Raw genomic sequence first — 23,565 nt, forward strand, 5'->3', positions numbered from 1 at the left:
GGGGGAACTGGAGGCACAGGGTTAGGCTACGGCCACACTATCAGCATTTGTTCAGTGTTTTTTCCTCAGCATTTGTAAGCCAAAATCAGGTGAGTAACAATCAGAGGACAAGGTATAATAGAAGCAAGTGCACCAATTCTGCATGGCTGACCCACTCCGGGTTTTGACTTAAACACTGATGTGAAATACTGACTAAAAACTAAGTGTAACCGTAGCCTTATTCCTACAATCACATTATTTTTCTCAAAGATTTTTGTTACTATACAGACCAAGCTGACCTTAGGCCAGATTCATATTACGTTAAACCAGCTCGTTCAACGCATAGCATTGACGGGCTGGTAAAACGGTATAGCATAACACGATTGCGTTATGCTATACCTGTAAGCACAGATGATTCATCAGCGCTAGCGGTGACGGAGCCTCAGACGCTGCAGCCCGCGTCCGAGGCTCCGTCACTGAATGACGGCACATCGCAAACACGTGCCGCTTTACGGCATGCGTCACAATGCGCCCAACAATGGGGGTCTATGGCAGCGTTAACGGACTGCGTTACACCGCAGTGTAACGCAGTCCATCTAACGCACTGCCATAACGCAGTGTGACCCCAGTCTTACCCCGATTAAGTATTCTATCGATCATTCCTATGATCTATATGATCTTTTAATGTTACTCGCAATTCACACTTGGTTCTGCCTATATAATATTTTTGGCATGGGCACCTAAAGGTACTGTCACACTTAGCGATGTACCAGCGATATGACGCTGTCAGGATCGCTGGTACATCGCTAAGTGGTCGCTAGTGAGCTGCCACACAGGCAGATCTCACCAGCAACATCGCTAGGGACGGGGGTCGCTACTTACCTGTCACACTAGGCGATCCTGCGTCCTCCTGCCCGGCTTAACGCTAGTCGCTCGTCTCTCCACAGGAAGCTGACGACGAGAAACAGTCCTGGACGTTCTCGCGCGATCAGCGATAACCAGCGGGGGAGCCAGTCGGAGGTAAGTATCAGACACAGTGATGTCGCTAGCAATATCGCTATAACGTCACAAGTTATAGCGATATTGCTAGCGATATCACTTAGTGTGACAGTACCTTTATACAATATACCTTATCACTCCTTTTGTATAAAATGAATATAAACTATAGGAAGAGAGAGTGCAATAGGGTCTTATCTGGGTAAACTTTGAAGAAAGATAAGATAAATATACTCACCCTTTGCAGGAGAGATTAAGGGTACCGTTACACCTAGTGACTCACCAGCGATATGACGCGGTCAGGATCGCTAGTGAATCGCTGGGTGGTCGCTAGTGAGCTGCCACACAGGCAGATCTCACCAGCGACATCGCTGGGGACGGGGGTCGCTACTTACCTGTCAGACGCGGCGATCCTGCGTCCTCCCGCCCGGCTCAACTCGTCCTCACAGCAGGAAGCGCCGCAGGAAGCTGATGACGAGAAACGGTCCAGCAGCTTCTCGCGCGATCAGCGATAACCAGCGGTCGGAGGTAAGTATCACATGCAGCGATATCGCTAGTAATATCGCTGTAACGTCACAAAATCGGTGACTTTACAGCGATATTGCTAGCGATATCGCAGTGTGTAACGGGGGCTTTACGCATGTAAAGTCAAAGGTCAGCCTGCTGCACGTCCAGGGCTCCACTACGTGGCCGCCGAAAACATCAGTTTTATAAGGATTAAATTTTTGGACTTTGTGCGCTGCTTGACAAATTACCACATCCAAGGTATGTCGAAGGTTTAAACCATTTATTTACCAATGCGTTTCGAAGTGTACAACACTTCTTCCTCAGGGGATGACACACACAAAGTCCAAAAATTTAATCCTTATAAAACTTTTGTATAAAATTTTATATGTGTATTTATTCTGCACTAGCTGAAGAGCCCGTCGTTGCCCGGGCATAGTAACTAACTGTGGTTAGTTATAACAAATTATAATGATTATATTGCACATAAAAACATTTCACATCATGGCCTCATCATGATCATTCTGGGCTTAAATGACAGGTCACTGACCCTTCGTTGACATGCTTCCTATTTTCAATACTGTGCATTTAATATTGTGGTCTTCAAAAAATAAAAAAATTAGCTTCAACAAAACGGTGCTGCCGCATGCGCAATAGCATCTCTCTGCAAACAATCCTCTCATTCTGCACATGCGCAGCCCACTGTGTTCACAGGACCAGTGTGGGAACGTGCAGAAGAAAAAGAAATTGTCGCTGTTGAACATAGCAGCGCTCCCACCCTGGTACATGGAACACAACCGGCGCCATTCTGTTGAAGCAAAATTTTTTAACACAATATTAACCCCTTAATGACTGCTGATACGACTTTTAATGGCAGCAGTTAAGGGGCCTTATTCCTCCTTCACCTCATGCTACTGCTTTTTACACAGCCTCCTCCTGTATCTCATGCTCCTCCTTTATACACAGCATTTTTCTGCAGCACAGCTTTCTCCTTTATAGTCACCTCCGGCAGCATCTCACACTCCTCTTCCATATACAGGGTGGGCCATTTATATGGATACACCTAAATAAAATGGGAATCGTTGGTGATATCAACTTCCTGTTTGCGGCACGTTAGTATATGGGAGGGGGGAAACTTTTCAAGATGGGTGGGGACCATGGCGGCCATTTTGGATCCTACTTTATTTTTTTTCAATGGGAAGAGGGTCATGTGACACATTAAACTTATTGAGAATTTCACAAGAAAATACTGTGCTTGGTTTTAATGTAACTTTATTCTTTCATGAGTTATTTACAAGTTTATGACCACTTAAAATGTGTTCAAAGTGCTGCCCATTGTATTGGATTGTCAATGCAACCCTCTTCTCCCTTTCTTGACACACTGATAGCAACACGCACAAGAAATGCTAGCGCAGGCTTCCAGTATCCGTTGTTTCAGATACTGCACATCTCATATCTTCACAGCATAGACGATTGCCTTCAGATGACCCCAAAGTTAAGTCTAAGGGGGTCATATCGGGAGACCTTTTGGCCATTCAACTGGCCCACGATGACCAATCCACTTTCCAGGAAAGTGTTCATGTAGGAATGCTCGGACCTGACACCCATAATTGATGGTATGGTGTGGTATATGGGGTACAAAGATAGTGGGGCTATTCTTCATCAATGGAAACATCAATGCCACTGGATATCTGAAATTGCTACATGATGATGTGTTGTCCTCTTTATGCACTGAAGATGGCATGTTCCCTGAGTTTTTCGCAGCAAGATGGTGCACCACCACATTATGGGTGTCAGGTCCGAACATTCAGACATGGAATCTGACCCCCCTTAGACTAGCATTTCTTCTGCGGTGCTGCTATTAGTGTGTCAAGAGTGGGAGAAGAGGGTTGCATTGACAATCCAACACAATGGGCAGCACTTTGAACACATTTTATAAGAGGTAAATATCTCATGAAAGAATAAAGTTACGTTAAAACCAAGCACACCGTTGTTTTTCTTGTGAAATTCTCAATAAGTTTGATGTGTCACATGACCCTCTTCCCATTGGTAACAATAAAGTTGGATCCAAAATGGCCGACTTCAAAATGGCCGCCATGGTCACCACCCATCTTGAAAAGTTTCCACCTCGCATATACTAATGTGCCACAAACAGGAAGTTGATATCACCAACCATTCCCATTTTATTTAGGTGTATCCATATAAATGGCCCATTCTGTACAATTGGAAACACTTGATCCTGATAGAAATTGCAATAAAGTGTATCGTATACACAGCCTAATTATGTAGCACCACACAGCAACTTCATGTTATGAGCACAGCGGTGTAATCCGTGAGGCTCCTCCCTTTCCCTTGACATCATGCCTCACAGGAGCAACTCCATTCTAGACACCACAGAGCTAGATGTGGACTGTGCCTGCTGCGCACTGAAACTCTGAAGGCGGCGGCCCTGATTGCAGCGGCTGGGACGTCGCAGCTGGTGAGTTTTGCAGAGTGGCTTTCGAGATGAATGTGTCTCTGCCTGTGTGCGCTACCAATGTAGGCCGTGTGGACGGGGCTTTGTATGTGGAGTGGAGTTATGCGGAGTAGGTGGGGCTGTGTGTAGTGGGCGTGGCTTTATACACACACAAAGACTTTAGGTGAAAACTTCCTGTTTTCCAAGCCAGCCTTATTGTTCTCATTTAGCCAGGAAGGAAAGCACTCTGCAGCAAAGCAAAAAGAAATACAGCTATCTTCCTATAGAATCGGAATGACCACTATCCTTATGATGTCTCAGCTGACTGCTCTTGTGAAAATTAACATGACCGACTCTTGAAATTATTTGGACGTACAGTTGTGGCCTAAAGTATTGACACCCCTGCAATTCTGTCAGATAATACTCAGTTTCTTCCTGAAAATGATTGCAATCACAAATTCTTTGGTATTATTACCTTCATTTAATTTGTCTTAAATGAAAAAACACAAAAGAGAATTAAGCAAAAAGCAAAACATTGATCATTTCACACAAAACTCCAAAAATGCCAAAAATAGGCCAGACAAAAGTATTGGCACCCTCAGCCTAAAACTTGGTTGCTGTGACGATTAGGAGCAGGCTACGTCCGAGAGTGGACCCTCTGGGTCGCGGATCTGGAGCCCCTGGGGCGAGCACGCCAGGTGAAGACCGACCCCTATACAGGGATCGTTAGGGGCAGGACCAAAGGGGACAGAGACGCGACAGCCGGAACAAAGAGGGACGGCTCGAAGGACAGTAAGGCTATGGGAGACAGACGGAACTTAAGGAACTAGAGCAGGGGTTCCTGGGCGGGAAGGAGGAACAATAGGAGCAGCAGGAAGGGTTGCGGAGAGGGTCTAACACTGCCGACAGACAGGAGAGACACTGGGGAATGCACAGACAGAGCGGGGCAGGCAGGCAAGGAGGACTGTACAGGGACAGAGGCAGAGCAGACGGGTGACAAGAAAAATAGAGAGGACTACAGTGGAACTGTAGCGGCCAGAAAGGTGCAGGAGTACCACACGATCACCAGGCGCCCTCCTCATAGGGAGGACGCCTGAAATATCCTGGAGCCAGGAAGTACGTCCTGAAGCCCTGCCCCTCAGCGATGCCCCCCACCAGAGGAAGAGAGCGGGAGGACACGCGACCTAAGGCCGGCGCGGGTGCTCGCAGCAGGGCGGAAGGCACAGCGGGCATGCACGTGGACAGGAGCGTGTAGGTGAGGAGACGCGGCGGGCGCCGCCGCTGACGGGGCATCGGCGGGCACGGCCGCTGATGTCACAGTTGCGCAATCTTTAGCCAAAATAACTGCGACCAACCGCTTCCGGTAACCATCAATGAGTTTCTTAAAATGCTCTGCTGGAATTTTAGACCATTCTTCTTTGGCAAACTGCTCCAGGTCCCTAATATTTGAAGGGTGCCTTCTCCAAACTGCCATTTTTAGATCTCTCCACAGGTGTTCTATGGGATTCAGGTCTGGACTCATTGCTGGTCACCTTAGAAGTCTCCAGTGCTTTCTCTCAAACCATTTTCTAGTGCTTTTTGAAGTGTGTTTTGGGTCATTGTCCTGCTGGAAGACCCATGACCTCTGAGGGAGACCCAGCTTTCTCACACTGGGCCCTACATTATGCTGCAAAATTTGTTGGTAGTCTTCAGACTTCATAATGCCATGCACACGGTCAAGCAGTCCTGTGCCAGGGGCAGCAAAGCAACCCCAAAACATCAGGGAACCTCCACCATGTATGACTGTAGGGACCATGTTGTTTTCCTTGCCTCTTTTTTTCTCCTGTAAACTCTATGTTGATGCTTTTGCCCAAAAAGCTCTACTTTTGTCTCATCTGACCAGAGAACATTCTTCCAAAACGTTTTAGGCTTTTTCAGGTAAATTTTGGCAAACTCCAGCCTGGCTTTTTATGTCTCAGGGTAAGAAGTGGGGTCTTCCTGGGTCTCCTACCATACAGTCCCTTTTCATTCAGACGCCGACGGATAGTACGGGTTGACACTGTTGTACCCTCGGACTGCAGGGCAGCTTGAACTTGTTTGGATGTTAGTCGAGTTTCTATATCAAACATACGCACAATCTTGCGTTGAAATCTCTTGTCAATTTTACTTTTCCGTCCAAATCTAGGGAGGTTAGCCACAGTGCCATGAGCTTTAAACTTCTTGATGACACCGCGCACGGTAGACACAGGAACATTCAGGTCTTTGGAGATGGACTTGTAGCCTTGAGATTGCTCATGCTTCCTCACAATTTGGTTTCTCAAGTCCTCAGACAGTTCTTTGGTCTTCTTTCTTTTCTCAATGTGGTACACACAAGGACACAGGACAGAGGTTGAGTCAACTTTAATCCATGTCAACTGGCTGCAAGTGTGATTTAGTCATTGCCAACACCTGTTAGGTGCCACAGGTAAGTTACAGGTGCTGTTAATTACACAAATTAGAGAAGCATCACATGATTTTTCTAACAGTGCCAATACTTTTGTCCACCCTCTTTTTTATGTTTGCTGTGGAATTATATCCAATTTGGCTTTAGGACAATTCTTTTTGTGTTTTTTCATTTAAGACAAATTAAATGAAGATAATAACAAATAATTTGTGTTTGCAATCATTTTTAGGAAGAAACTGAATATTATCTGACAGAATTGCAGGGGTGTCAATACTTTTGGCCACATATACATACACACACACACACACACACACACACACACACTTGGGTCCATATATATTTGGACAGAGACAACATTTTTCTAATTTTTATCTGCTTAATTGAGAATGACATAACGAAGGGATTGCCCACACCTGTCTATGAAATGGACAATTGACTCCAAGACTAATTACTTTTGGTCCCTTTAAAAACAGGGTGGCACATGTTAAGGAGCTGAAACTCCTAAACCCTTCATTCAATTTTAATGTGGATACCCTCAAATGAAAGCTGAAAGTCTGAACTTCAACTGCATCTGAACTGTTTTGTTTAAAATTCATTGTGGTAATGTCTAGAACCAAAATTAGAAAAATGTCTCTGTCCAAATATGTATGGACCTAACTGTATATATAATATAGTTTTTCCTGGGATTTCGAGTGTATAAATAGGACTTTGCTTTCCTGTAGCTTTGCATATTATACAGTTTTTACAGGGAAATTTTTTTTCTGCACTATTATTTTTATATGTTTATTTCTTACTACTGTTGGAGCTATTATACTGGCTAGATTCGAGCTTTTCTAAATATGAAACTTGGTAGCGGTGTAATGATTTCTCCTATTATTTTATCCCCCTGTAACAATGGCCACTGTTTCCTTGCAATACCTTTTAATAGCCCACATTCCTGATTGTAGAGTTATTATTGGTATGTCCAGTGAGATACTTGTTTTTACTACCTTCTGTGTTGAATTAGTAGTTAATAAGGATTCTCTAGACATTTTCCTTACCTTTTTTTATTTCTCTTGTTTTGGTCTAATTATATCCTTTTTGAACAAACTTATTTATGTTGTTTTTGTGATTCATCAGTATAATCTTACTTGTTTGGTGCAATTTCTTCTAATATGTGTTAGTTTCCCACTTGGGATATTTTCTAGCCATACTGGCAAGAGGCAGCGATCTATGTGGATATAGTCGTTACTGTTCATAGTGGTTTGTGAGACATGGCACAAACACCAAGCTGGCAGAGACCTGCGAGCCACAGGTTTGGAAGCCCTGTTTTAAACAAAATAATTTTTAGTAGCACTACAGATTCTAAACTTTCTGCTTTGTTTTTTTTTTCATGCAGGGTTCTGGCTGGCAAAGTATGTCAATAAACCCCCTGTTTACAACAAAGAAAAGGGACCTCTCTGTGTTATACAGCGCAAATCAAGTTCGTGCCAACTCCTCCTCTGCAACTCACCAAAGTGTCCATTCTCCCTTCAATGATCAAGGAACATATCCTCCATCAAAACGCTACTGTTCTAGTGTTACTGTGTTTAATGCTATGGAGGATGTTTTTGGAGAAGGGGAAGACTTCACAGCAGATGATTTGGAGGAAATTGACATTATTGCCTCTCAGGCTTATACGCAGGATTTGGGGACTGCTAGCATTCATGGAAATCATGTGCAAGGCAATGCCATTTTAAATAATCGACAGACATCTACCTTCATACAGCCAGAAAGACCTGCACCACCAAAGAGGGGAAGAGTTGCCTTGAGTATGTGTATTTAATAGTTATATGTTTATGGATATATTGTCATTTCTAAATACTGAATCCATAATCTGTTTAGTTTTTTTTTTAGCATTATTATAAATGCTGTGCCTAGATGATCAGTCCATGGTTTACCTGGTCAGCAAATTTTTTTTATTTTTTTTTTCACTGAGGTTTAAGGTATAAAAAGAAGAAATTTAATATATATATTATAATGTTTTTTCTGGCTTTTCAATGTATCTGATAATTGTGGTTTTTGGAAGCGATTGCTCTACACCACAGTTCTATTAAAGGGATTGTCTGGTACCTTTATATTGATGGCCTATCCTTTGTATATTTTATTTAATATCAGATTGATGGGAGTACGACACAGCATTCAGCTGTTTCTGGTGATGGCAGCAGCCAGATGTGACCACTTGCGGAGCTGCACAACACAGCTCTGTGAACTGTACCTGGGCCAGCAGCGGGATATAGCAGATAAACACCTATTCATTGGAATAGGGAAGGATGTGCAGCACTTGCCGCAGCTACTGTACAGTTAACGGCGCTGTGCTGTTCTGTGCAACTGAGCACATCCAGCCAATACCGTAAAACATCTGATTAATGGGGGTGCCTTGTGTCGCACCCTCATCCAGCTGATAGTGATGACCTAAATTAATGATATTCTTTTAAAGGAAACTTTGGCACTGAGATGAGGGAAATTATAGCTGGCTCGTCTTGAAGTGATATTTTAGTAATCTCTGACCAATGTTTAGAGACATTTATTGGTTGGCCTTTTGTCAAGGTTATCTATCTGAAAAGCAGTATATATATATAGTGTCGAACACATGATGTACAAGTTGTATACATGAATATGATCAGAGAGAAATAGTAGCCAACGATCGCAAAAATACAAATGAATTCCTGTATCACAAAATTAAGTAAGGAAGGTGAGCCTACTTGATTAATATGTGTGCATATAGAAAATCTGTGTCTCAGCCTCTTAACTCCTGCTATCTTCAGATTACATAGCGAAAACCTGCTGACAGATTCCCTTTAAAGACAACACTTTATGGAATACATGAGGCTGTTGCATTCGGGTCAGAAGACCAACAGACGTGAATATGTAGGGTTCTAGCAGGTTCGCAGGATGCAGTGACGAGACTGGGTGTGGTTTGTGAAAATAACTTTCATAAACTGTAGCCGCTGGGGCTATATTGAGCAAACAAAAAGTATGAACAAAACACCAGTCCACGCAGGGACTCAACAAACCTAACAACACTTGTGGTAAATGCGACTAACCCGGTTGGCCCGGGTGCTATAGGCCACGTATGACCAAACTGGGGGTCCTTATCTCCTATAGTACACTTATCCTTCCAGGGGTCTGTCAGGATCACAGGCGTGGCCGCGTAGAGGTCGCTGATGCGGCTGCCTTAATGCCTCGATACTCCGGGATGAAACTGGGCTCGACAGGCCCTTGAAGAAACTGTGCCGGTGGGGCGCAACAGGCCCTGAAGAAGCTGTGTCGGTGGGGCGCAACAGGCCGTGAAGAAGCTGTGTCGGTGGGGCGCAGCAGGCCCTGAAGAAGCTGTGCCGGTGGGGCGCAACAGGCCCTGAAGAAGCTGTGCCGGTGGGGCGCAGCAGGCCCTGAAGAAGCTGTGCCGGTGGGGCGCGGTGATGACGCAGTCTCTAAATATAACCGTTCACCAACCTCTGCTCAGGGTCCCTTAGCAAACCGGACGGGGGCCTCTACTACCGCCTGTAGCGAGGTGGCGCCCCCTGGGGCCGGTGATGACAGGGCCGCAGCTGTAGGAGAAGGCAGGGGGGGCAGTGTCTTGACCGCTGTAAAGGAATGGTCTGTCGTTGCAGCGGTCGCCCGAGGTAGCCGCCTTGTCACAGGGTGGGAAGCAGCGGGAGTCGCTGTATGGGACCGTATGCGGGGAGCGGCCGCCGGTGCAAGTCTCTCACGTGTCACTAGTCGGTGAGTCCGCAGCTTTCCTTTCACAGGCCCCTGTCTGTCTCTCCACAACACACCGTCTGCTCCCTCGGTCCTCTCTGTCTCACACGGCTTCCTGTCTGTTGTCCTGCTCTCTGTCAATTGCCACTTCAGCGCACCCCCTGCTCCTTTTAAGCTTGCCCCGCCCCCTGTTTCCCTGACAACTTCAAACTGGGGGTCCTTATCTCCTATAGTACACTTATCCTTCCAGGGGTCTGTCAGGATCACAGGCGTGGCCGCGTAGAGGTCGCTGATGCGGCTGCCTTGATGCCTCGATACTCCGGGATGAAACTGGGCTCGACAGGCCCTTGAAGAAGCTGTGCCGGTGGGGCGCAACAGGCCCTGAAGAAGCTGTGCCGGTGGGGCGCAACAGGCCCTGAAGAAGCTGTGCCGGTGGGGCGCAACAGGCCCTGAAGAAGCTGTGCCGGTGGGGCGCAACAGGCCCTGAAGAAGCTGTGCCGGTGGGGCGCAGCAGGCCCTGAAGAAGCTGTGCCTGTGGGGCGCAGCAGGCCCTGAAGAAGCTGTGCCGGTGGGGCGCAGCAGGCCCTGAAGAAGCTGTGCCGGTGGGGCGCAGCAGGCCCTGAAGAAGCTGTGCCGGTGGGGCGCAGCAGGCCCTGAAGAAGCTGTGCCGGTGGGGCGCGGTGATGACGCAGTCTCTAAATATAACCGTTCACCAACCTCTGCTCAGGGTCCCTTAGCAAACCGGACGGGGGCCTCTACTACCGCCTGTAGCGAGGTGGCGACCCCTGGGGCCGGTGATGACAGGGCCGCAGCTGTGGGAGAAGGCAGGGGGGCAGTGTCTTGACCGCTGTAAAGGAATGGTCTGTCGTTGCAGCGGTCGCCCGAGGTAGCCGCCTTGTCACAACAGGGTGGGAAGCAGCGGGAGTCGCTGTATGGGACCGTATGCGGGGAGCGGCCGCCGGTGCAAGTCTCTCACGTGTCACTAGTCGGTGAGTCCGCAGCTTTCCTTTCACAGGCCCCTGTCGGTCTCTCCACAACACACCGTCTGCTCCCTCGGTCCTCTCTGTCTCACACGGCTTCCTGTCTGTTGTCCTGCTCTCTGTCAACTGCCACTTTAGCGCGCCCCCTGCTCCTTTTAAGCTTGCCCCGCCCCCTGTTTCCCTGACAACTTCAGTCAAGTTTTTCCTTTTACTGTCCTCCCAGTATCGTTCCCTAAGGAATCCTGATGGCGGTCCCCTGGGTACCTGTCCTTTCACTGTCTGGGAGTCCTCCTCCCCACAAATATGTGAAACCTGATCAGAGTATCTTCCTGTGAAGTCAGCCACCAGCAATCGGTTGTAGCCTATTGTCATAGTAAAGAATATTTGGATTTTAGCATGCAAACCCTCTTTCTGTCTTCTGTTCCTTTCCCATATGGTGTAACATAGTGTCTTGTTCTCATAAACATTGTTGGTAATAGGTTGTGATATTTAAATCTAAGTGTCCCAAATATATAGTTATAACTTGCTGCTAGGTTACATGTTTTTTTTTTTTTCTCTATCGCTTCATTGGGGGACACAGGAACCATGGGTGTATGCTGCTACCACTAGGAGGCTGACACTATGCGAAAAAAGTTAGCTCCTCGATCAGTAGTGTACACCCCACTGACCGGGACCAAGCTGGTTAGTTTGGCTTAGTGTCAGTAGGAGGTGGATTTGGGTCTTCTACTAGACCCAAATCTACCTCAGTTTTTGTTGTTTCTTTTCAGATATGTAGAAAAAAGAAAAAGTTCATCAGCTCACCCATATTTGCTGTAGTTCCAAGTGCTTGATCCTGCACGGACTGGGCTGAGCAGCCTCGGAAGAGATAATCAGAAAACAGGTGAATTCCAGCAGGATCCACAGGAAATCTTGATCACTTAAATAACTTTTATTGATTATCATACAATTATGAACAAATATGATGTTCAATGCAAAAATAGCACTAGCCCCACAACACTTATAGCAGCATAATCCTACGCGTTTCGACTCTAGGTCTTAATCATGGTATATACTGCTGGAATTCACCTGTTTTTCTGCTTTTCTTTTCAGATGGATCTTCTTACTTCTGGAGGGACACCGTGTGAACAGTCACAACTGTACTCCCACGTAGAGACTGAGTATGGCTTGTACTGCCACCCCGTATCCTCATATGTCTAGCCGGCAGGACCTTAACCCCTAACGCATGGTGTGTTTAGGTGATCCAAATATCGGTCCTGGCCCTCCGTCTCCTACCCACTCGCCCACCAGAGCCTGTCAATTTCAGGAGATGTGGATGACTCGTGACCCCAGGTGGCTCGGAAGTCTAAGGATGTTCCTGACCACATCAGGAACGTAGAGGTACTTCCTTTTCCTTCTTTCCTGAGGTACTGAGAAGAAGTTAAGGTTTTTTGTTTCCACCTACCTTCCCCCTTGGTCCTTTTTTCATAGACTCTTGAGTGTTAGACTAGTCTTATACCTTTGGGTTTGGTTCCCTTGTAGCAGGTCCCAGAGGGGTAGTTTAGACCTATTGGTGTATAGGCGCCTGTGTGGGAGCTACTTGAGGCAGGATCGGCGGCCACAAGGTTTTTTTTTTTGTTTACACTAATTTAGGCCCCGTCCTCTGTGCGGCCTAGTCACAGCGGTTAGCTCTGCCCCCCTCCTTCCTGGCTTTTTCAAGGGGGCTCTTCTCCTGCCCGTCGCAGGCACGCCCCCTTCCTCCCTAAGTGGCACAGAAGCTGCGCACCCTTTTTTGATTTGAAGGTCCTCCTCGCTCTCCCTACGGTCGCCATCTGCCGGCACCTGGCTCTCCTCCTGCATCTCTCCGCAGCCACTCTCCTAATGCCAGCGTTACACTGCTCTAGGCAGAGTGGTAAGCTGCTCCTACCCCTTCACTACTGCAGTGTTTGGGACTGACTTCCTTTCTATGAAAAGGCTGTATCCTCCAGCTGTGGCTCAGTGGACTAAAAAGCCAACCACAAATCGCTGGATCAAGGGCTTGAACCCTGGAGACAGAGTAGCGTTTAGTCTCCCTCTGATGCCAAGCGGGCTGTTCTGCCTTCAGGAGAGATGACAGGACATACTTCAGGACAGACTTCGTGGTGCGGCCTACTACACAGCCGGATGCAAGACTGTTATTCTGCCTAATGCCGTCAGGTATCCAGACAGAGACCACAACACAGAATCGGCTCCCTCCTATACCCTTTTTCCAGGGTTCTCTCCACGGTGAGTCAGTCGCAGCATCCTGAGAGCTGATTGCAGCTCATCTACCAGGTGCAGTACGGTGGATTGAACCCGTCTTCTTTTTAATGCATTAGACATGTCTGCTGTAGTGGTACAGGTGTTCTGTACCGTATACAGGTGAGTCAGAAGCACTCTCCTTCACGTTTCTCACATTCAATTGCACCAGTACTCTAGCCGCTATCCGGGATTTAGAGGTTGCACCTACCAGATACATTAAGTCGATTTCTGCCCTCTTTCCACTGATGCAGATGTGCCTGGGGTTGATTGCTGCATCGGTCCTGGTATTCTGTCCTATATTCAGGTGAGTCAGAAACTCCCTCCATCATGTACCTCAAGGTCATTTGCACCATCTGCCTACACTCTCTTCTATTCACCACTCAGTGAATCAGAGGTGCCTGACATTCATTATATCCGGTTGGCTGCAGCAGCGCTATTAGTCCGCTTGCAGATGAGTCAGACGCACCTTCTACTACGTGTCTCATGGTCATTAACATTTGTGGTACCTCGCTGACCTTTGCCTGCGCACTGCAGTACTTTACGCTGTCCTCAACAGGGCAGAGAAGTACGACTGCGCAGGAGCACGATGCTGGGAGCGATGAAGCAAGAAGGAGGACGGCAATCATAAGAAGATGGGAGGTGCCTGTCTCGGACCTGCGACACCCATTGGACCGGACCGCTCCCGGGTGAGTATAATAAAAGTTATTATTCTTATCTTTTTGGTCGTCGGCTTGTGGGCTTAGCTACAGCATTATAGAATGCTATAGATAAGCCCTGAAAGGCGGTGGCCGCATCTTATATCTGCCAAAACTGCTGACAGGTTCACTTTAACTGTCCCTGTCCTTTTTACGGCCTGCTAGTGTAACTGCAGTTTCCAAACTCTGGGACCGCCAGTCAAGGCATATATACCCTCTATGCAGGGTCAGGGAATCCCCTTTTATATGACTCTTTCCTCCCTGGGTCGGTTGCTGAGCCTAGTTGTCAATCAACCCCCTTGGTGCTGCTTCTTTATTTTTCTTTCAGGGAAACCAGTTTCTCTTTTCATTGGTTCGTTTTTTCCTCTGGGGAGTGCACGCTTCCTTGATTCCTAGCGGCTTCCTGGGTGTCTTTGGGATAGCCTGCTTCTGGTCTCGGTCAATTTCCTGTGTTCCTTCCTATCTTTTTCTAGAAATCTTCTGAGATTCCTTAGTAACTGGACAAGGGCATCTCAGCGTGCCTTCTGTCGAAAACCGTTTTTTCTGATGCTCAGATTCCCTGTTTGCATCTGGACAGTCATCTTTTATCTTCCTTACTTCTCTCGGCATCTGGAAGAACGGCCTTCTGCAACATTCTTTCTAGGGTTTCTAATTGGCAGCTCTCTAAGCTGCTGTTCTGTTATATTTTTGCTTTTCCTTCTGCCTGTTTTTTTTTTTTGCCTGGGTAGTAAGGTCTTCTCCATATTACGGGGGCCAGTCTCCATATATTACGGAGGCCAGTCTCTGTCCTGCGATTCTTGCTTCTGCTTTTGTTTTTGACTAGTTTTTGTAGTCTTTCCACCCTTAGGTGGTACTTTGGGACGTCCCAAGGTTTCCTGTGTCCCCCAATGAAGCGATAGAGAAAAGTAGATTTTGAGTTCTTACCGTAAAATCTTTTTTGGAGCCTTCATTGGGAGACACAGCACCCACCCTTTTTTTTTCCTAATGATTCTGTGTAGGTTGCTTCTCCTACTGCTTTGACACTAACTGACCAGCTTGGCCCTGGTCGGTGGGGTGTACACTACTGAGGAGGAATAGTGGCAGCATCATACACCCATGGTTTCCTGTGTCCCCCAATGAAGCCTCTGATAGGTTTTACGGTAAGAACCCAAAATCTACTTTTTTTTGGCTGTTCACTTCTTTGGCTACATATTTTTTTTCTTAATTAAATTTTCAAATATTAACATCCTTGTGCCCAAATAAGAAAATCTCTTGAACTTTTTAATAAAAGAAATGTTAAATTAATGCTCATTTTTATTTTCTCAGACTCATTTACCGATAATGAGACCTCTGCTGTTGGCGCTCTGCAGTCTGAACATGAAGAGCTAAAGCAAAAAGTAAGAGTCTGTTCTCCTGCATCGCTCTTCAGGAATTGTTTGGTGTGCATATCATTACTATTGTATGGGATCTGATACCAGATTTGACTGTGATGGATTTACACCCTTGAAGCTGAACGGGTAACCTCAAGACCTATATTTTAGAGATCATTTCGAGGCCCAGCAGCTCCCAGCAAATATTTATTATCTTGTCACCTGGAAAGGAGCTAAAAGTAGTAGCCTACATCAGCGTGCCAGTCACAGCATTTCACCAGCCCTTTTTGTTACTGGCTATGGGAGGAGGAAGAGAACACTAAATATGAGAAGAATTTTCTTTTTTTTTTTTTTTTTTTTTTTTATGTTTGTGAAGAGTGCTGGGATAGGGGGGTCATTACAGTAATAGTGGCCAAGACAGTGGGATGTTATTGCAGTATGGGAACCAAAACCACACGTCTTCATAGGATTTAGAACACTACTGGGGCCCATGCATCTGACCAGCCAGTATGCTTGTGGGTGGTGGGGTGCCATGGCCCAAATTTTGCCCTGGGATTCTTAGGACTCCTGTTACACCTCTATTCCAGAGTAAGTGCCACCCTTTCTAGATGCTCCCCTCTAGTATACCGGTTATCGCTAATAGTCCATAAAGTTATGTCATATCCAAAATGCATTCTGGTTTGGCTAACTTTATCGATGCCAAAAGATATAAAGATATAAAGGCTTTATATCTTGACTATTACATACTCGGGGCCCAATTCAGCATTACATTTTTGCCAGAAAGAAAAATCAGGAAGCACCTGTGCCATTTTGAAGAATGACACAAACCCCCTTAGTGTATGTTAGTATAGCGTTATACCCTATATTCGGTGGCTCCCTCGGCGCTTACGTCTGAAGCTTTAGATAACTGGATTTGGATGCATGCGCTGACGAGGCCATTGACTGTGTTGATGCAGACTGAGTCACTGCCTGCTCTGCTGGACAACATTTTTGGCCATGTCCTGTTTTGAGGCAGGCTCCAAAAGGCTATCTGGTGGACCTGGAGAAGGTGAGTATAGCCCAGCATTTCCTTACTATAGCCTGCAGCTTGAAATTATCCTTTTAATGAAAGGGAACAATCCCTTTTCATGATTGTGTAAAGGAGCAGTTAAGACAGCGATGGGTCAGAGCTTCTGTGGTTTTTAGCTTGCTCTTGGTGGCACTATGGCTGGTGTCTATATACACACAGCTTTACAGGGTGTTGTCTGGACATATAATATTAATAGGCCATCAATATAAAATCTTTGGTAGTGACCACTACACATTGAATGAAGTTGGACTGTTCAGTTCCATTCTGTGTTTACATCCGGCTGCTGCTTTGGCTGATCGGTTTGTGTCTCATGTCGGTGATCTGATATTGATAACCTATCCTGAGCAGTGGTCATCAATATTATATTCCCTTAAAAAAAAAGCTTTAAAGGGAACCTGTCATGGTTCATGCTGCCTGAACTAGTACATTACAAACATGTATATCTTTACTCTGAAATTCTACATGGCTGGGGCTGAGATGACCAGTCGCAGAGGTTTGTCCCTGCCAGCTTCTTCTCTCTATGGCTGGTCACGTCATCTCCAGTCCAACAGCATTTCATAGTAAAACATACATGTCTGCAATAACATGGATGGTCTCTAATTCATGATGCTCTTGGTCCGAGCGGAGTAAATCATGTGATGAGTTGCCTTTTAAAGAAGATCAGGTTTTCAACTATTTCTGTCAGTATCTTTTTTTTTTTTTTTTTTTTTTTTTTTTTTTCTTTTTTCTTTTTTTCTCTTACAAATCTGACTTATCTTTCTTGCAGCTAAAAGTGCTGCAAAATGATAGTGTCGTCAAGAATGGAGAAATTAAAGTTTTGCGAGATGCTTTGCGTCAAACAGAGTCTAATCTTGAACAGCAAAGAATTGCTCAGGCTGCACTGGAGAAAGAGAAGACACAAATGTACTGTGAGAAAGAAAAAGAATTGTTGAAGAAAGTAAGTGGGTTTTTTTTTCCCTTGGAAAGTAATGACTGTCCCATTGCTTGTGGGGTAAAGAAGAGATCTAAAAAGACAACAAAAAATTGTTTAATCGCCCTTTGTGCATCAGAAAATGAAAAACTAGACCTATATTTTTCTAACGTGTTCTGACTTTGATTTGTTACATGACTGGTTCAGTTTAGGAGGATTATTGTGAAGGTTTGGCACACTGCCCTAGAACATATCTAGTCTCCAATTGTCCTTCGTGAGCTGAAGTGAGAAGACATCCCATGGCTGCTCCCCTCAGTGCTGTCACTGTATACAGGTACCACTTAGGACAATTGTGGGGGATTGACCCCTGGTGTAGCTGTCAGGATGCAAGCCTAAACTTACATGTAGCCATCACGATGCCAATGCAGACTGGCATGATACAGTGATGGCGCTGCATCCTCCTGTGCGGAGCTGCCAACTGCACACGTACAAAGAGGCCAGCAGACTGAGCGGCTTCGATGTGGAGACGTAGTGTGTATTTTAATGAACGCTATTTCAGTTTATGGAGACATGGAGGTCATTGTAACAGAAGAGGCACTAAGGTTGTGTCATTACAGTGTCAGCCAAACTGAGGGCATTGTTACTGTCACGCTAAGGGGGCATCGTAAATGAGAGGTGGCACTAAGGGGTATAATTTGTATTTGGCAGGGGAGCTAAGTCATCACCTTTATTGTGTAGTGCTATGATTAGTGTATGGGGAAGGGTATTGTTACTTTTACAGAGGAAACTAATGAGAATTTTTACTGAATATTAAGTTATTAAGAGGACATCTTAACTGAGCCCAGAGGCACCGAGAGGAGCGTTGAGTTTTTGTTTGCAACAGCATTTGTTTGTAAAACCTGTGTAGTGTGGTCAGTGGGTGAGCAGACTTGGCCTGATAGGCAGTCACTGTGTAGGAGATACCATATTAGTCTTGTTTCATTTTCATAGAATCATAGAATCGTAGAGTTGGAAGGGACCTCCTGGGCCATCTGGTCCAACCCCCTGCTCAAAGCAGGATTCGCTAAATCATCCCAGTCAGATGTCTGTCCAGCCTCAGTTTGAAGGCTTCCATTGAAGGAGAACTCACCACTTCTCGTGGCAGCCTGTTCCACTCATTGATCACTCTAACTGTCAAAAAGTTTTTTCTAATATCTAATCTGTGTCTCCTCCCATTCAGTTTCATCCCATTGCTTCTAGTCTTTCCTTGTGCAAATGAGAATAAAGTTGATCCTTCTACAATGTGACAGCCCTTTAGATATTTGTAGACAGCTATTAAGTCTCCTCTCAGTCTTCTCTTTTGCAAACTAAACATTCCCAAATCCTGCAACCTTTCCTCATAAGACAGGGTTTGCAGACCGGTCACCATTCTGGTCGCTCTTTTCTGAACTTGCTCCAGTTTGTTGATGTCTTTTTTAAAATGTGGTGCCCAAAACTGGACACAATATTCCAGATGAGGTCTGACCAAAGAGGAGTAGAGGGAAATAATGACTTCACGTGATCTAGACTGTATGCTTCTGTTAATACATCCTAGAATTGCATTTGCCTTTTTTGCTGCTGCATCACACTGTTGACTCATTTTCAGTCTGTGATCTATTAGTATACCCAAGTCTTTTTCACATGTGCTGTCACTTAGCCCTATTCCTCCCATTCTATATATGCTTTTTTCATTTTTATTGCCCAGATGTAGTACTTTGCATTTCTCCCTGTTAAAAACCATTCTGTTAGTTGCTGCCCACTTCTCCAGTTTATTTAAATCTTTTTGAATCCTCTCTCTCTCTTCTCTAGTATTAGCTATCCCTCCTAGCTTTGTGTCATCAGCAAATTTAATCAGTTTACCCTCAATTCCTTCATCTAAATCGTTGATAAAGATGTTGAACAATACAGGGCCCAGGACAGAGCCCTGTGGTACCCCACTTGAGACATTCTTCCAACTGGATGTGCAGCCATTTACGACCACTCTTTGGGTCCGATCACTAAGCCAGTTATGAATCCACCTAACAGTTGCCTTGTCCATTCCATACTTAGTCATTTTTTCAATAAGGATTGTATGAGAGACTTTGTCAAATGCTTTGCTGAAGTCAAGATATACTATATCTACAGCATTTCCTTGATCCACCCAATCAGTGATACCGTCATAGAAGGAAATTAAGTTAGTCTGACATGACTTATTAGTTACAAACCCATGCTGACTCTGTTTGATCACTTCATTCTTATCCAGGTATTGACATACATGTTGTTTAATAATTTGTTCAAAGATCTTTCCTGGTATAGAAGTCAGACTCACCGGCCTATAGTTGCCTGGGTCCACCTTCTTCCCCTTTTTGAAGATAGGAACAACATTTGCTCTTCTCCAGTCTTCTGGCACTTCTCCTGTTCTCCAAGAATTTTCAAAGATTATGGAGAGGGGTTCAAAAATTTCTTCTGCTATCTCCTTCAGTACTCTGGGGTGTAATTCATCTGGACCTGTAGACTTGAATTCATTTAGGTTAGCTAAGTGTTTCCTCACTATCTTTCTGTTTATAGATATCCTGGATTCTTCTATTCCCTTAATAGGACAGTGAATAACAGTTGGTGTTACATTTCCTTTCTGAGAGAAAACAGATGCAAAATAGGAATTTAAAAGTTCAGCCTTCTCAACATCCTGTCTTACCATTTCATCATTTTCATCCTGTAAAAATCCTATAGCATCTTTGACTTTTCTTTTACTTTTGACATATCCCCAAAATCCTTTATTATTGCTTTTGACATCTCTTGCAAGCCTCAATTCATTTTCAGCTTTAGCTAATCTGATTTGTGCCCTGCAGGTTCTGCAGACAGCATTATATTCTTCTTTAGATATGCCTCCCTCTTTCCATTTTATAAACATTTTTTTCTTCCTTTTTAGCATGTGCTTAAGTTCTGTGTTCACCCATCCTGGTTTCCTTAAATGCTTCCTATTCTTCCCTCTTTTCGGAATTGTTAACAACTGTGCTTTGAGAATTTCATTTTTCAAGATTTCCCATCCTTCCTGGACATTTTTGTCTTTAAGGATATCCAGCCATTGGATCCCTCCAATTATCTTTCTGAATCCCTTAAAATCTGCCTTTCTGAAATCTAACCTTGACGTCTGAGTCTTCACAGGTCTTCCGCCTCTAGTTATCCAATTATCCAGTTATCCAAATATTTAAGACACTTACACACCAACAAATAAAAATGGCAGCTCCCAGCGGCTGGAGATTAAAAAATAAATTGTTGAAACAGTCCATTTCATTTTGTATTAAAAATAAGGTATTCATAATTATTGATTACATCAAGAATAAAAGTCGCTACACATTACACTTTTAAGAATGTATTCCATTATACCTTTTATTTGGGGTAATCCGAATATTTTTGTGGTGTACTTAATTCTGTCTTTATTAACTTATTAGTTTGCTTTGTTCTACACACTGTATATATATTTCTGTATTTTATGCTCATCGTGTGGTCTGTGCCACTTATTCCTAATATGTAGCATTCTGTCTTGACTTGCCCACAAATCTGTTTTTTTTTGTTTGTTTTTTTTGTTTTAAGTTGTATTTAATAAGTTCCATTTTTATTCATTCTTACAACTACCTTGCTCCCACATATAATTTATTGTTGTTGTTGTTGTTGTTGTTTGCGTAAGTGAATAGTATAAAGCTCCTCTCATAGAGATGGACATTTTTTGTTGTTGTACTAGTTAAAATGCACTTTATAAATTCTTTATAATTAGACTTTTGTATAGTTAAAAAATCATGATGTGTACAATGTATGTTTATGCTTTTATCCCAGATTCAGTCTTTACAATCGGAGCTACAATTTAAAGATGTAGAAATGATTGAATTAAAAACCAAACTGCAGAACTGTGAGCGGAAAATTGTGGTGGCACAGGCTAGGTATGTACCTTCTATTTACATAAACAGGATTTTTGGTTACTCACCATAAAATCTGTTTCTCGGAGCTTTCATTGGGGGACACAGGAAATCATGCAATTGCAAGCTCCCTGGGGCAGTATGAGACTACTGGGTAGCAGGCACAGGGGGGGCTTCTGCAGTCCTGACAGAAGGCAGAGGACTGGCCTGAAGGGAGCTTGCAATTACATGATTTCCTGTGTCCCCCAATGAAGAGATAGAGAAATTTTTATTTTCTCTATCGCTTCATTGGGGGACACAGAAACCATGGGTGTATGCTGCTGCTACTAGGAGGCTGACACTATGCAAATAAAAGTTAGCTCCTCCTCCGCAGTATACACCTCACCGACAGGAAGTAAGATATCCAGTTTAGCTTAGTGTCAGTAGGAGGTGGACACGGGTCTTTCATTAGACCCATATCTATCAGTGTGCGTCATTTTTCTTTCAGGTTCTGGAGGGATACAGAGTGAATAGTCACATCTGTAGTCCCACAAAGAGACTATGAGTACGGCGTGTACTGCCACCCCGTATCCTCATAGCGCTCCACGGCAGGACCAAGAGCCTAGCACGGGCGCTCAGCACATATGGTCCTCGCCCCTCCGTCTCCCACCCACTCGCCTACCAGAGCCTGTCGGTTGGATGAGGCGCGGACATCATTCTGACGGATCAGACAGCGTTGGATTTTAACGGTACTCGGCAAACGGATCACAGATGGGCCCCCGAGTCGCGTCAGCTTCATACGGAGGCGGTGCACCACAGAGCGGTCGCTGTGGCAGGGCTGCGGGACCTCCGCACCGCCCCGCGCCTCCCGGCGGCCGCCGCATTTACGCCAGGACCCGGCTTCACAGCTCTTCCCTCTCATCTTTAGGCGACCTTCCCTCCCGCTCGGTCAGTCATAGATGGGCTTCTTTCCCGCCCGTTTTAGGCCCGCCCACCGGCTCTTCCCTGACTAGCCTTTTCTATTACAGCAGGCGGTGCCATCTTCTCTCTAAGCGATTAGCTCCACCCATCTTCCCTGGGAACGCGCTCCTTTTCTTCTCCCCTCAGGCTGCCGCCATTTTTTTCTTCAGCCTGTCAGCGGACTCCTTTCTCCTCTGCTGGGGCCTGTAAGCCGGACGAGCCGTGTAGCATCGCTTACTGGGGGTATCACCGGACCGTGAGTAGCTCTGCATCTGCAGAATGACACTTCTGCCATTCTGTCCCCCAACCTTCCGGCACTGCTTCAGGGACCTTACTTCATTATGTCTATTTCTAAGTCTGTTCGTGCTCGTCCTCCGGCTCCCACTTGCACTTTAGTCAAGTTCTTAACGTGCAATCGTCATTCGAAGTGGCTGCGACGGTGCTAAGCCCGGCCTTCGCTTCCACTTGGGTAGCAAAGGCCATAGCTACTTGGGCGGAGGATCTCCTCCAGGGCATTCTGGATAGAGCCCAACCAGAGTGATTGGCCGAGCTAGCCAACCAGATCTCCCACGCAGGGGTTTATTTGGTCTCGGCCTCCTTGGATGCCGCGTCCTGTGCTGCTCAAGCGTCCAGCAACGTGGTTGCAATCAAGAGTACAATTTCGCTCAAAGCTTGGCAGGCAGATTGGTCTTCAAAAAGTCTCTTACCAATCTGCCTTTTCATGGAGCGCGTCTCTTTGGGTCCCAGCTGGACCAGATTATTAAGACTCCACTGGAGACACAAGCTCTCTTCTCCCTCAGTCCAAGCCTCGTAGACCCCCTCAAGGCGTCAGTTTCGGCCCTTTCGGTCTTCCCGCCGCTTCGCGACGGCAGAATACTTTTCCAACCAACAAAGGCTGCAAGTACGCCAGGATAGGAACAAGGTCTCCTTTAGGCCCACTCCCTCCTTGCGATCTCACCCAAGGCAGATCCTCCAGGTCCAGAACTTGACAGTCCACATCAGCATGACTATCAACGAAACCCGAGGCGCCTTCCCAACTGGGCGGTCGACTCCTTTTTCTTCTCAGACTTCTGGCTTGCCTCAGTAGAAGACTCTTGGGTCAGGGAGGTTGTATCCTCAGGATACAAGATAAAGTTCGCTTCTTGGCCCCGGACCCTACCTTAGTTCCGGGTTTTCTTTTCATCCATCGCCTCCCTCCTTAGTTCCGGGGTGATCGTGCCAATTCCCGAGTCAGAATGTTTCACATGGTTTTATTCAAACCTGTTTGTAGTAGTGAAAAAATGGCTGCGCGGTCCAGCCATCCTGGACCTCAAGTTACTGAACAACAGAGTCCGCCTATGACATTTCAGGATAGTCTCTTCATTCAGTAATCGCTTCCAT

General features: G+C 45.5%; 1 protein-coding gene and 1 long non-coding RNA gene across 8 annotated transcripts in view; both read left to right on the forward strand.

The window, feature by feature from the left end:
- The window catches only part of ATRIP (ATR interacting protein), a 148,517-nt gene that overhangs the window by 68,709 nt on the left and 56,243 nt on the right, over positions 1 to 23,565 (forward strand). For all 7 annotated transcript variants that reach the window (XM_073549569.1, XM_073549570.1, XM_073549566.1 and 4 more), the window contains exons 2-5: positions 7,735 to 8,146; positions 15,313 to 15,383; positions 17,192 to 17,362; positions 21,167 to 21,270. In XM_073549569.1, coding sequence (XP_073405670.1) covers positions 7,753 to 8,146; positions 15,313 to 15,383; positions 17,192 to 17,362; positions 21,167 to 21,270 — 740 coding nt within the window. In that variant the 5' untranslated portion in view covers positions 7,735 to 7,752. The remainder of the gene's footprint in view (positions 1 to 7,734; positions 8,147 to 15,312; positions 15,384 to 17,191; positions 17,363 to 21,166; positions 21,271 to 23,565) is intronic.
- On the forward strand, positions 11,824 to 15,305 carry LOC141052345 (uncharacterized). The gene is made up of 3 exons (XR_012220785.1): positions 11,824 to 11,936; positions 12,146 to 12,433; positions 13,869 to 15,305. It is a non-coding gene; the product is annotated as an uncharacterized lncRNA (long non-coding RNA).

The sequence above is a fragment of the Dendrobates tinctorius genome, unplaced genomic scaffold, assembly GCF_039654945.1.
Source record: "Dendrobates tinctorius isolate UK_male_01 unplaced genomic scaffold, ASM3965494v1 ptg000159l, whole genome shotgun sequence".
In the NCBI taxonomy this organism is placed as follows: domain Eukaryota; kingdom Metazoa; phylum Chordata; class Amphibia; order Anura; family Dendrobatidae; genus Dendrobates; species Dendrobates tinctorius.